Here is a 15,077-nt window from a genome sequence, read left to right as displayed (position 1 = left end):
AAGCAAATACTGTGTAAGTGCAACACAAACACTTACTACCAAGAACAGTCAAATACATGTTAGGTCTATCACTTTTATCAAAAGGCAAATATTGTCCTTGGCATCGATGACTACAAGTATAGATAACTGCCGGGACACGTGGCATGACTTTCACAGGTCAATCTTCTATGAATTATGAATTCAAAAATCGCGTTGAAACCTTTAATTGTGGAGGTTAGGTTAGTCTCTCTCTCTCTCTCTCTCTCTCTCTCTCTCTCTCTCTCTCTCTCTCTCTCTCTCTCTCTCTCTCTCTCTCTTTCTCTCTCTCTCTCTCTCTCTCTCTCTCCCTCTCTCCCTCTCTCCTTGTTTGTGCATCTGGAGTTGATCAGCCCACTTCCTGGATAGTATTACAGTGAACAATTATGTTCAGATCAGGAGACAGCAGTACTTAAAAGGCCTGAAATTGCAGGGGGGAAACCAGTAGATGAAAAGGGGGCAGATGTGTCCTATCACCGTAATGAAATCAACCTGACTGTCCTTTAGAGGACTAACACAACACACTGTCACCACTCAGCTTTACCACAGACAGGAACGGTAATAATCACATTCACCACCAACACAAACAAACAGCCTCGCAGGCTGCCACAAAGGAAATGGATGAGACTGAACTAGCATTACATTTTATAACCTCTTCAATGCTCTGGAGAATTGAGGAGCAGTGTAGAACTGCGACAAGTAGGCCAAGCAAACTTAATGAGATGAATAATGCAACTATTTGGAGAGAAGATAGCATTCATCTTAAGCTACAACAGGAACATATACAAAGGTTCCCACAGCCTTGAAATCTTAACGCTCTCTGTATTGGGGTCCTATGTGAGGCCGTAAAAGCAAGGCATTGGTAATTGCAGAGCTGCCAATCAATTACAGCCCCAGTGTCCCCTGTTTCAAAGGCGCGCGCCGGGGCCCTGACATTTGAACTTGTGGGCGGAGGGTCCCGGCCAGGCCCCTGTGGGGGCCGGGTGGAGACGAAAGGGGGGCGGGGTACAGGGGGGACGGGGGCAGAGGGGCGTCCAGTCAACTGGGGCTGGTCCCACTGTGCCTGGCGTCTCTCTTTCTCATTAAACAGTGGAGAGTCAGAGGTGCACGTCTGCCCTGGCCAGGGGGCAGGAAGGATCGTATTAATACAGAGACGCTCTCTGTCCGGGTGTCAGATGACATGGTTTTGCACCTCATTTTGCGTCCCTTTAGTCTCTTTTATGATTGGTGCCTAAACCATGAAGATACAATTGATGTTTTGTCTTCCTTATTTGCTGGAGTCATTTGTTTATTCTCTTAAGTGCTTTCTTTATGGTTCTGAACCACTCAGCACATGTCAAATCCCTACCTTTGGACTAAAGGAGAGCCCCCCCTCCAACCATACACTCTAAAAAATGAGGGGTTCAACAAGGGTTCTTCGAAGAACCTTACGGTTCTTGGCACTGAAAATGACCCATAGAAGGTGGGGTTCATAGAGAAACTTCCTTAGTTGATGGGGGTTCTTGCCTAACTGCCCAACTGAGACATTTTGATTTGAAAGGACAGCAGGTGCAGGCACTTAACTGAAAAATGTAAAGATCTGAATTTAAGGTACCGTTTGTCCCTTGTGTGATCTAAACTGATATTGTTTTATGATGACATCATCTATCTTTTCATACGTGTGCAAATCTTTCTAAAAACAGATATGAATCAACACAGATGTAAAAATATGTACTGTAGGCTATAAGAATATGTTGACGGCTTGCTGTATAGCGTGTAGCGACAGAACTGCTCACTTTTGTGCCTGTGTCTGCAGGTATACAGACGAGGAGGCATACAAAGGCATGTCAATTGCTATTGGTACGTTATGTTATGCAGATCCCATTTACCATCCTCCTCCCTTACGTCTTCAATTAATATCCCATAGGCCTCTACATGGACAAGGTATGCGTATGAAAAGCATGATCAAAACAGTGTGCGTGTTTTGTTAATCATCTGTATAACTACTATTTTTTGGACTCACAGATTTTTTTGGATTCATTTCACAGGAAACCTGTTTGATCACCACGCAATGCAAAATCATTCTGGCTATGGATACGGAGAACATCAACACATTAACATCAACATACCAGAGGATATACCCATTGGACTTGTGGCTCTGCTGGGAGTTTACCTCATATTTGAATTTTGAATTCTGCTTTGCAACTAAAATCACAATAAACACTGAGAACTAAAATATTGTGTTATTGTTGTTATTGTTATTATTGTTATGTGTATGATTATTAACAATAATAATAGGGGAGAGGGGGCAGTTAAAAAATTTACCCCAAAAGGTTCTTCAAAATGTTCTTCAAGGATCCATTAAAAGGGGTTCTTCATTTAAAGGGTTCTTCAAATAACATATAGGGGTTTGCCACAGTTTCAATTTCAAGAACCCTTAAAGGATACTCCAGGAACCTTTTCATTTTAGAGTGTGGGCCAGCTGAAAACCGATAAAGAGACTAGGATACTAAGCTAGGATGTTGAGACTACATCTTCTGAGCAGTCAAGGGGTATGGTTGGTTTGTCTGCTGGGAAAGTTGTGGCCCTTCAAACCATCATACACCATCGACTTTTAACGATGCTATGATTTCTCTTTCAGAGATTCCTGCTTTGTTTTTTTGTTTTTTTTGTTTAGAGGTACATTTCCCTGAAATCTGGAAACTGCCTCACCAACATTCATCCTTGCTTGCCCATTTAAAAACAATTACACCATCTCAATACCACTACAAAATAACAAGCATCGCTTTATTTTGTTTTCTACCCTTGTCGTAAATGAAGAGCCGTCACACATCATCAAGACATTGTCTCTCAGGAATCAAAGGATGTTAGAGAGAGAGAGAGAGAGAGAGGCCCCTTGGTTTACTCCTCCCTCCCCCTGGCTGACATGGAAACTGGAGTCATGAACACGGTGAGTCATAAAACCTAATGGCTCCATCAGCCGGGACGCAGCGGCTGGGCTCTGATCGTGCCCTGATTACAGAGCATGGCAGATCTCCAGGCCTTTAATATGAGGGCTCCAGCCCAGGCCCAAGGAGCTAGCTAGGGGCCCATACCTTCCACTCCTCAACAATGTTTTTTGTTTGGAATGGGAACCCTGCTTGGGTTGACTTGAGGCCTCTTGGCACTGGCATTTCCCTCCTATAGATCTTCACTCATTAATTTTAACATTGGACCATTGTCTCTGCAGACTCTGGTAGTGGTTGCCTATCAGTCATGAGTTGCCTGTAAAGGCCTACACTCGCTGAGCTCTTTGCTGTAACACCTCGAACCGGTAATTGCGATGGGTAATGACTAGTCTGTAAAGGGAAGAATGCACACCTTTTATATATGTTGGACAGTGATGTTTCAGTAGATGTTCTATTTAAAGGCCCTAACTTTCTGAACCCTGTACAAAAGCTAATTTATGAAATGGTTGTAATGTCTGATAATGATGGGTTTGGAGCTGTTGGTGTGTAGTAAAGATATGGACCTTAATTGGTAGTGACTTACACAGTACCACAGTATTCTATTGTCAGGGAGAGTTACAGAAATGATTTGAGGTGACGCTTGGCAGGAATACTATTTCCCTGAGAGAACAAGTTTGCCAAAATACTACATGAGAGCTTTTGCCACAAGTCCACTAAGAGTTACCTCTTTGTTGGCAATGTGCATTGTTTCTTTATCACCTTTACAGCTATGAATAAGGCAAATTAAAAATATAAAAAAAACAGCTGATTGTTGCCCTGCAACCAGCAGCTGACTTAACTACAACAATGGAGCCGAGGCTAACAACAGATTACATCTTCAGATGTCATTAGCAAAGTGAGTATCCATTTTTTTTTTTTTTTTACATTGCAGAATCATTCTTTGCCTGCTGAATAGCAGTCTCCTCTGCTTGCAGCTAATAGGAGCTGGAGCCATTCACCTATTGAAGGTAGTAATTTAGGTTCATTGCAGCTAAAGCTTTGTTTGAAAGACCAGGGCTCCTGAACATTAAGGTGTTAAGGAAAACAATGTGATGACAGCGATTGGCTTAACTGAGCGCCCTTCATTTAAACGTGCTCTGCGAGTTTGACGAGGTGCCTTTCTGGAGAGAGAGGGCTTCTACACAGGACTTGTTTTTCAGGCCAATATGCAGTATTATTGTCATGTATTATGCACCTTAAGTCAGGTAAATACATTTTCCGGTATGTGAGAATAAGGATAATACTGGAAATAAGTGATATCTGGGCAAATAATGTATTCATATTCGATATGTCACTTGTAACAACACTCTTTCCATGTTATTACCACTTTATGGTGTGTCAATGTAAAGTCCCCCCTTTTTCCCCATAGTTTCAAATATTAGTTCAGGGTTATATTTTGATCTATCAAAAATCATCACTTCTTAGCTTGCAAGATGTATGTTTCTGTGCAACGATAGCGACAGTAAAGTGAAGTATTTAAGTATTTTGGCACAGCAACAAACCTACCAAGAGAGATGAACCTCCTAATAATATGGTACGTTCCTATTTGCACATCAGTGGAGGCTGCTGAGGGGAGGACGGGTCATAATAATGGCTGGAATGGAGTTAATGGAATGGTATCAAACACATTCCAGACATTATTATGAGCAGTCCCACCCTCAGCAGCCTCCACTGTTTCACACGTTAAAAACTATACCAATCTTCCAACATTACACATTAGTTTATCTATTGAGAATCCTTTAAAGTATCAGTATGTACTTAGTGTGCTTTTGTGTCAGAGTGTCCATAAAGTGGGCCCAATGGCTGTGAGTGCAAGAGACCCAGTTTATTACACAGTCCTTCATTTCACCACTTCAAAGTGCAGACTGTAATTACAATGCTCGAGGTGTGTCCAAACATACCAACAAAACCAGAAGCTGTTTTCTGGTGTTTTTCCTCCTCCGCTTTTCAGGGAGATTGTTCCCCCCCCCCCCCCTTTTTTTTATCAAACCCAAAGAGATTATGTTAAAAGGAATGATTTTTCTGAGGACCGTAGGCTACCGACACTCAAGGGGATTCCTCCTGCTGAAAATCACCTTGGTCTATGTTCGGTTTGTACACGGCTTCAGTCACTCTTTTTCATTACTCACATATCAGTTTCCACAGCATTATTGCATTGAGCTGACTATAGGCTATGTGTAGTTTACATGTCTCACTACCACTTAAACCTATGACAGGCTGTGTGTAGCAGGGCCCGGGATCGACAAGGTGCCTGAGGGTGGGGGCGTGAGCAGAGCAAGTGGGGAGGTGGCTCCTGAGTGGAGCCGCAAAACTGCAACAGTTTCTCCCCTGAGGAGCGAGGCTTTCATCTGCCCGCTTACTGGCGCCTTCGCAAACCTCAGATTATCTGTGAAATCACCCTGTTTAATAACGCACAGCCTCATGGGAACGGCGCCCTCGCTCAGTCCCAGCCCTGTAGGCCCCCAGCGCATGCATGACTGCTCTTACCAGTCAAACTGGGCAGCTGAGTTTGGGATAGACCTTGTGATTCTCAAATAGTGGCTGTTTATTTCCCGCGGAACAATTTGCAAAGGTTTTTGTGTGGAAATGTAATGTTACATAATAAGAGAAACACATTTGATCATAGTTCATTATTGTCAGGAATTTGATTAAAGTTTTTGTTTCATCACACTAACTTAGTTGGCTATTGGAATCAGGGCTGTGAATCTTGAAAACATAACCAAAGTGACAGATTTTTTTTAGCACTGAGCAAATTCTGTAGTCTACTGTATTATCATAGGTACAGCTGTTATAGGTAAAGTCATTTTCATTTCAACACAGCCTACTGTAGGGATCAATGATTTTTACAGAAACATTTAGTAGAAATCAGAAAGTCTGATGTAAAAAATAAATAAAAAAAACACAAAATCTGCCTATGAGTAAGTATAAATAAGTATTTTATATATAATATAAATAAGTATTTTGGCAGTCTCAAAAATGTGCTTGAATAATGAAACAGTGATAAAATTGAAGTCAAAATGAAATAAGGCAATTCCATGGTGACAGAGTGATGCTGAGATTCAGATGTTTCACAAAAACCTATGATTGCAAAGTTAAAACAAACCATACAACTCTATGCAAAATGACCTCTTAACAATTTCCACAGAAAATTGCACAAAAACACATCTACTTGAAGAACAGTGCAGATACAAATGATGGGACAAACAGCACAAACCGTCCTTCTGTTAACAAACTTTGCATCTGCACTGTTCTTCAAGTAAATGTGTTTTTGTCAAATGTTTATTGGACATTGCTAAAAGTAGTCAATGTGCATAGAGTTCTATGGTTTGTTTAACTCTGCAATCATTGGTTTTTGTTTGGAATACATTTGAAAGTGACAAATCTGAGTCTCAGAATCACTTTCCAATAGCTGTTTTTACTAGTAGATTAATTCAAGACTGCTCTAAAAATTGTCCCCCAAAAAATATGTGAGGGTATTCACACTTCTTCAAAGGTCATGCATATTTGATGAAGAATAACTAGGCCTACTTTGTTTAAAGCTAGAATGCTTAATTGAAACAATAACAAAGCATTTTAATAAAAACGCTGAGGGCTAGGCCTGGAGAAATGAAACCACACGTAATAGACAACGCTATGGATGCAAGGACTGACCATCCATGATATCAAAATTATAGTTTTAACCATGTTTTGTGGCTATAACGTGTTTTTTCTTTACATTTACATTGTTTACAAACAGTAAAATAAGCTTATATTTTGGGATCTGATGGGGTACAACATTCTTCAATAATCAATAGTTATATATAATTAATTCAAAAGTTTAAAAAAAATGGATTTAGCAACTAAGGATTCTAGTTTTAAAGATGCACAGTGTAGAAATCGCTCCACCATTTCCTGGATGCTAACATTCTAATAGTTCCCTTAATTTTAGTTTTGTGACAAAACAAGCAAGCATAGTGTAGAGAGTCTTTGTACCATCTAAACTACTGTGAAATACATTATCTTTTCCATAACCAGAAATATTGTATTTTCAGCTGTTTGAAACTTAAGAACAAGAAACATAGAAATATCATACATAGAACATATCGCTTCCGCTTCTTAGACTTGCTTTCAATGAGAATGACAGATCTACAACAAAAATTTCTGTGTGGATTTGTTGGGGTCGCCCAAAAAGTGACATATTGCAGCTTTAAGAGAGCATGATACAGACTAGGGCTGCAAGAAATCATTTTCCCACCAAATGTGTGTATCCTGAATTGAGGCACCAACAACGTTTTGCAATCAGGAAAAGGCATATTCTAATGGAGATTGTTAATTTGTGTATATCTCTTCCATAATTATCTGCATGGGGCCTGTGTTTACTTCTCTTGAGGTTAGGTTTGAAGTTATCCGTCACAGTAAATGCATGTGATATACTACATATATTTTGAACTCTTGTGTGAGAGACCAATCAATGACCAATCTCCTACATTTTGGCAGCGCTGCGATTGGCCGAAAGTTCCACTGGCGTCACGTGATTCTTTTACTCACTCCCACACTTGACAGCTTGGGTCCTGATATCTGAACGCCACCTGTAGCTACGACTGTCAGCCAGTCTTGCCGAGTGCCATTGGGACATACTTAGGGGGAAATGTCTACCCATGTGAGTTTGAGGGATAGCAGTTCATCCGAGGAGGACAGCCGACCCGAGCGGGAGAGCACGATGGATGACCACAAAACTCAAGTGACTACACACCATCATCCCTTCAGTGTAGAGGCTATAATGTCGGGTAGAAAGACTCACAGTGAGTTTACAAGCAAACCCGACAATGTCTCTGTGGTTACATTTTCAAAGACTCAGAACTCTCCGTACCTGTGCAGAGAGACATACAGCCCTCCCGAGGGAATCCGAAAGCACTTTATTCCACCATCGCCCGTAAAATCGGAGTCCTCCGAGCCGGATGACTGTGCTCCCTGGGTTATGAGCCCAAGATTCTCAGCGCAAACTCGTGAGTAACTTTTGGAGACTCACGTGAAAGAATTTCATTTAAATTAAGATATACAAATCTGCTTCTTTTAAGTAATTGGAACACATTTTGGAATATGTATACACGTGTACTTCTTACCTCACTATTTATCATAACTGATTTGTTATTTAGAGATTTAAAAAAAAAAATATATATATATATATATATATCATATGGTTTAATACAAATCAAATCGACCCATTTGAATTGGTTGGTATGTGCTGTCTCACAATATTGCATGGCTGTACATTCAATTTATTTGACAGGGTGTCAACTAAAAAGCCTTTTGCAAATAATAACTTTTATGTATATGCCTAATTAATTAGGCTATATCTGAATGCTTGTTGTAGAGAAAAAAAGTACGATCATTTAAGTCTTGACGTTCAATTTATTAAACAATATGTGAAAAAGAAGTATTAGGAAAAACAGGCCTGGGTCTTTACAACATTAGTTGAGTTAATAAATTAGTTAATAAATGGCTTACTGTGGGTCTATCATGAAACATAATTTTTCAATTTGTACTCTTTATTTGGGATAATAAGATGTATTTCTATGTATCTTTATGGGCATATCAGGCAGGTCTTCAAACCCTTACATTGATTTGTGTGTTTTATTAGTATATCCACATACATGTTTGTTTATGTGGTTTGTGTGTAATTCAAATCAAATTGTGTTTGTCACCTTACAGTGAAATGCTTACTTACAAGCCCTTAACCAACAAAGCGGTTCAAGAAATAGAGTTAAGAAAATATTTACAAAATCAAATAAAACAAGAATTCTATTAAAAGTAACACAATAAAATAACAATACCGAAGTTATATACGGGGTACCGAGTCAATGTGGGGGGGAACAGGTTAGTCGAGGTCATTTGTACATGTAGGTAGGGGTAAAGTGACTATGCATAGATAATAAACAGTGAGTAACATCAGTGTAAAACAAAGGGGGATCAATGTAAATTGTCCTTGTGGCCATTTGATTATGGCTTGGGGGTTGAAGTTGTTAAGGAGCAGTCTATGAAGTCTATGACTTGGGCCAGAGAGTCTATGACTTGGGCCAGAGAGTCTATGACTTGGGCCAGAGAGTCTATGACTTGGGCCAGAGAGTCTATGACTTGGGCCAGAGAGTCTATGACTTGGCGCAGAGAGAACAGTCTATGACTTGACTGGAGTCTTTGACATTTTTTGGGCCTTCCTCTGACACCGCCTAGTATATAGGTTATGGATGGCAGGAAGCTCGGCCCCAGTGATGTACTGGGCCATACGCACTATCCTCTAGCGCCTTACGGTCAGATGCAGAGCAGGCGGTGATGTAACCGGTCAGGATGCACTTGATGGTGCAGTAGATGGAACTTTTTGAGGATCTGTGGACCCATGCCAAATCTTTTCAGTCTCCTGAGGGGGAAAAGGTGTTGTTGTGCCCTGTTCATGACTGTCTTGGTGTATTTGGACCATGATAGTTTGTTGGTGATGTGGACCCCAAAGAACTCTCGACCCGCTCCAGTACAGCCCTGTCGATGTGAATGGGGGCGTGTTCGGCCCTCCTTTTCCTGTAGTCCACAATCATCTCCTTTGTCTTGCCCACGTTGAGGGAGAGGTTGTTTTCCTGGGACCACACTGCCAGGTCTCTGACCTCCTCTCTATAGGCTGTCTTATCGTTTTCTGTGATCCGGCGTACCACTGTTGTGTCGTCAGCAAACTTAATGAGAGTGTTGGAGTCATGCTTGGCCACGCTGTCGTGGGTGAACAGGAAGTACAGGAGGGGACTAAGCACGCACTCCTGAGGGGCCCCTGTGTTGAGCATCAGCGTGGCAGATGTGTTGTTGCCTACCCTTACCACCTGGGCCCGGCCCGTCAGTAAGTCCAGGATCCAGTTGCAGAGGGAGGTGTTTAGTCCCAGGGTCCTTCGCTTAGTGATGAGCTTTGTGGGCACTATGGTATTGAACGCTGAGCTGTAGTCAATGAACTGCATTTTCACATAGGTGTTCCTTTTGTCAAGTGGGAAAGGGCAGTGTGGAGTGCGATTGAAAGTACTTAAAATCATTCCAACAAATAACACTAATCTCCTCCATTGATATGTGTTCCCATTCCAATGTTTGACCATTTCCATTTTAAAGTCTAAATAGTTGACTGCGTCAGATATTAAATCTCTGCTCAAAATCAGTCTATTTTATGCAAAGAAGAAGTTCATTTCATGCATGGTCATTCACTTGTACAGTGCTTGGGTAAACTAGTAAGCCTACGTTTTAGAGTTTAAAATCGCTATCAGCCTCCAACCAAATAACTTTGGGCCCACTCAAACAGCTTTCTCTCTAACATTGTTAGTTTACGTATCAGAATGATACTACAGATTTTCTATCAGAGTATTAGGGCTACCAGGATATTAAGTACATTTACTTTCTCACTCAAGTATCCATTTGTTACATTAAATCAGTATTGACTCTGATTCTGTCTGTCTGTCTGTCTGTCTGTCTGTCTGTCTGTCTGTCTGTCTGTCTGTCTGTCTGTCTGTCTGTCAATGTCTCTGTCTCTGTCTCTGTCTCTGTCTCTGTCTCTTTCTCTCTCTCTCCAGGGCAGGTGAGTCCTACCTGTCCGCTGAGAAAGCACAAGAACAATAGAAAGCCTCGTACTCCTTTCACCACCTCCCAGCTGCTGGCTCTGGAGCGTAAGTTTCGTCAGAAGCAGTACCTGTCCATCGCAGAGCGGGCCGAGTTCTCCAGCTCTCTGACCCTGACTGAGACTCAGGTCAAGATTTGGTTCCAGAACCGCCGGGCCAAGGCCAAGAGACTACAGGAAGCCGAGCTGGAGAAGCTCAAAATGGCTGCCAAACCTGTGCTGCATCCGGGCTTTACGTTACCCATGCCCCTGGGTGTCCAACTTCACACAGCTGTCTCCCTGTACGGACAGTCCTACCCCTACCACCGACCAATGCTGCCCCTTTCACCTATGGGACTGTACGCTACGCCGCTGGGATACAGCATGTATCACCTAACATGAAAATAGAGAGGAATATAACCTTGTTCTGTTGATATTAGTGTTGGACACTTGGACATCACTCTTTATAATGCTATCTTTTTCTCCTTGCTACAAAAACAACACTGAAATGGAGATGATTTTCTTTCATAAACACACCTGAAAATACAGTTCCTCACTCACCAAAGAGCCTTAAAGACCTCAATGAATTGTTTTGCTGGTTTCTTATTTTTCTTCTGTGGATGGATAACAATTTGGCTATCCAGGCTAAGTCAACTAGTGGTTCTGTTTTACTTTATGTCATATATTCCAATGCAAATGTTCCCTTTATCCAATTGTCTCTGTGGTATTGATCAAATGTTGTTGTATTACTGTCATTACACTTGTCAGTATCTAACATAGAAGATTCAGCTTACGTCTGACTTCAGGTCTGCCTTGTTTCACCTCTCCTTGACAACAGACCGATAGGTTGGATTTTAGACCGCTTTCATTCCATACTGAAGGGTTGTCTTGGTTTTTTCAGAATCTCAACTCAAAGTCAACTCATTCAAAATTGTTGATATTTTGACACATTCCAAATGGTTATTTTTACATTAGATTTGACTTTAGCAACAAATTATATTCAGCACTTCTGTTTCATAAGACATGTGTAGTCTTAGTTTAATTTGTGTCTACTTATTTATTATACTTTCACTCGAAAATGTTTATGCAGGAAATGAATTTATTGTGTGATTCATGTTTCGTATTTATAACATGTAGCTCAAATGTGGCAGAAGTTTCTGACCAAAATGTTATTTATACCTTTTATACTTTAATCTGAAGGTTCCATTGCAAGGAGCTACAGTATGTAGTTTTCTAAATGTTTCTAATATCAGCAATGTATCTCATTTGCATGGACCAAAATTAAACAGGCTTTTAAAACATGTTTGCTTTTTGAGATATCATGTAAGTAAGAATATGTTGTTTACGTGTCGACATCTTTGAAATTGAACATGACCTACATTTTGTCATGTGGTTGCATGGTGTGGTATGGTTGCATGGTTTCTAATGTTAATGTCAATATTTGACAACCCTCATGTAAGCACTAAAAAGTCAGCTATTCAGATAATACCAGTTATTAGAACACTTTTGTAAACCATGTCAGTGAATGCCGTTTTAAAACAATGTTTGATGATATTTGCGAGGTTCTGCTCCCAGTAAGTAATATTATTGAATTCATTTCATATGACATATTGTGTTTAATGTCAGTTGAAATGGAGAACTACAGAGTCCCAAACCATAGCATCTACACTATACCATCTCTCTCCTCTCACCTCAGCCCTTCATGTTCTGAAAGCACTAAAGCACTAACTTCAGCAATAATCTGTGGAACGATAAGTAAAGCTGTACCTGTCTCATCAAACAATGCAGTGCGTCATACCTTTGGGTTATTTCAATGACAAAAGTTGTTGGAATACTGCAATTTAAACTCGCCAGGTTTTAGATGGCAGTAGTAGGCCTATTACTTCCCCAGCAGCATTCTCGGGACTAATTGACCTTAATGTTATTGGTTTTAGTCAACTATCCGGCTTCCACAGCACTTCCAATTGTGGGAAACACCATTGGTTTGGAGAGCCAGATTGGTCATGTTTTATGGTCCTCCTTCCTGCCTTGTTATATATCATTCATCAGGGGACTAATCCCATAAAGGTAGCTGCCTTTGTGGCAATTGTAAGAGCTGCTTACAATTTCCGTGTGACTTTGATGTAATGAGGAAATCATTTATAGGCAGCACTCTTATTTATGAGCTTCCCTCTAATCAAAACAAGGCAGCGAGGCAAACCCTCAGCGCAGTCAAGCAATCAGTTTAATGAACAGCAGATTGGCAGAGATGTTTGAGGATCTGTTTGGAAATGTCAGGTTGGTGCTATATTACTTGTGAGTAGTTGTTTAGCTATTGAAACAATGCTCTATATTTGTACTAAATAAATCAAATTGTATTTGTCACATGCACCGAATACAACAGGTGTAGCCCTAACAGTGAAGCCCTTAACCAACAATGTGAAGAACGTATTTACTCAAATAAACTGAAGCAAAAAAATGTAAATAAGAAATACAAATTTAAAATAAGGGTTTAACCATTATTGTGATTTATTGTGATGCTGTGCTCTTTTGACACGTTGACCATCAATGTAACGTTAAACAACTCTCGAGGCAGAGGATGTGTGACATTTCAATGTTTGTGAACTTGTCATTCAACCAAGGAGAGTGTATACTTATACTTCCTCTAGTGGTGGTGTTGGATATGGCACCTTGGGTGGAGTTCATGACCAAGGTTCTCGGTAGGTGGTGCTATATGATTCCAATCTAAAAGGTCAATTGAGAATGGCAACAAACACACCCACCCACACGCACGTACTCACTCACTCTCACAAACAAAACACACTTTGCATTTGCATGTAATGTATTTCATACTGTATATGTGTGTACAAATGGCGGACCGGTTGCATTCTTGAATATTCTGATTCTATTTTTTTTCTTCATAACATCACGTTAAGTCAGAAATAAGTATTTTGAAGAACTTTTAGAAGTTAGAATTGGCCGTTGCCTTGTGTTTGTTTTCATAAAAACTTTATGAGCCCATTGCTTTCCTCTTGGTGAAGAACCTCAGGAAGCTGCAAGCCCAGCATTCGGGAAACATAAGGGTGTACTCTGTTTATTAGTCTGAGAGGCACTCTTCCACACAACAGAGCACACATTGTTCCAATGTATTTTTAATGTCATCTCTCTATCTCAGGGTCGGTTCCAGGCATAAGCCCTTTTTTTGAGGCAGGGGGAACTCAGTCGGGGGTCTCAACTTACTATTGAGAATAAGAAAAGTAGAATACACCACCTGCAATTTTGACATTTGGTTGTGTATCAGCAATTTTTCTCTTGTTATGTCAGTCACTGACAGTCACTCAATTATCCATGTAAGCTAACAATTGTTAGATTGGTAGTTAGTCCAGCCAGCTACATTATCTAAACGTGTACTAATTATGGCTGAATACCTACCAGGTATTCAGGGCATGTGCCCAGGGGCCCAGACCTCCGGGAGGCCCCCTTTGGTTTTGTTAGTAATTTTCACTCAGATATCATATTAACATGGCATAAGTCATTACAAAATGTGTAGATTTGCAGGAAATATGCTTTAAAGCTGTAAGAATGTCTCTCCGCACCATGGCAAAATGTGCAGAAATGTAGAAAAATGTATTGAAAACTTCTACGTTTTCTCTACGCCCCATGGCAAAATGTGTAGAATTACAGGAAATTAACTTTAAAAAATAAATGTTTTCCTCCTCCATCAAGAGGGGGGGCCACTAAAATGATTTACTACGAGGTGCCCCCCCCCCTCCATCTCATTGCATCGTAGAGGAGAGGAGCTGGAGAGAGGAACAGAGAGGATCAGAGCTAGCCTTTGTTTGAACATCACATTCTGATGACCAAAAGATTGGGCCTGGAAACATGGAAAATGGATATAAAGAATCAATCCCTTGTGCTGCCATGCCCATGGATTTTTCCCTTCTGTGAGGGGATTTCATTGGTTCCACCACTATGGACAGAGAGAGGCCGTCTGCTTAGCAAATAAGGGGCTTTGACCAACCAGATACACATTGATTTTCCACCAAGGGATTGTGTTGGCTTCTGGGAGTATTCTACATGGTACATTAGGGTTTCCCAAACTCGGTCCTCAGGACCCCAAGGGCTGCACAGTTTGATTCAAATAATCAACTAATCTTCAAGCTTTGATGAATCGGCTGTGTAGTGTTAGGGCAAAAACCAAAATGTGCACCCCTTGGGGTCCCAGAACCGATTTTGGGAAACGCTGTAGTACATCATGTAAAAGTGTGTATTGTCATGATATAATTAACTAGGCAAGGAACAAGACCTCCCATTACGCTACCAATTCATTAGTAGTATGTTCTTCATCCTTGTGGAAGCTGATGTGAGGAATCAAGTCGTCTCTATATTATGTTTGAAATGTGTACTGAAAAATAAGAGAGTATGTCAAAAAACATGTACACGCAATGTACTATTAAGCCTGTGAGACCTACTGTTGCAAAAATGCAACGCTGCCTAAATTGCATCCTAAACGTAAAAATGAA

The 15,077-nt window shown here is 40.7% G+C and overlaps 1 protein-coding gene across 1 annotated transcript; it reads left to right on the top strand.

Moving 5' to 3' along the window:
* The first annotated feature begins 7,608 nt into the window (after nucleotides 1-7,608).
* Nucleotides 7,609-11,860, top strand: LOC139422080 (homeobox protein MSX-2-like). Its single transcript, XM_071173226.1, has 2 exons — nucleotides 7,609-7,966; nucleotides 10,553-11,860. Exons 1-2 carry the CDS (start codon nucleotides 7,609-7,611, stop codon nucleotides 10,975-10,977), a joined length of 783 nt encoding a protein of 260 aa, XP_071029327.1. The 3' UTR covers nucleotides 10,978-11,860.
* Nucleotides 11,861-15,077: the final 3,217 nt, after the last annotated feature.

Source organism: Oncorhynchus clarkii, chromosome 12 (genome assembly GCF_045791955.1).
Source record: "Oncorhynchus clarkii lewisi isolate Uvic-CL-2024 chromosome 12, UVic_Ocla_1.0, whole genome shotgun sequence".
Lineage (NCBI taxonomy): Eukaryota > Metazoa > Chordata > Actinopteri > Salmoniformes > Salmonidae > Oncorhynchus > Oncorhynchus clarkii.
This window is presented reverse-complemented; position numbering and strand designations above follow the sequence as displayed.

Excerpts from the sequence above, each read along its gene's own strand:
- LOC139422080 (XM_071173226.1), top strand. The coding sequence starts at position 7,609 with ATGTCTACCCATGTGAGTTTGAGGGATAGCAGTTCATCCGAGGAGGAC. Across the intron at positions 7,967-10,552 it reads AAGATTCTCAGCGCAAACTC|GGCAGGTGAGTCCTACCTGT; the intron begins GTGAGTAACTTT and ends CTCTCTCTCCAG.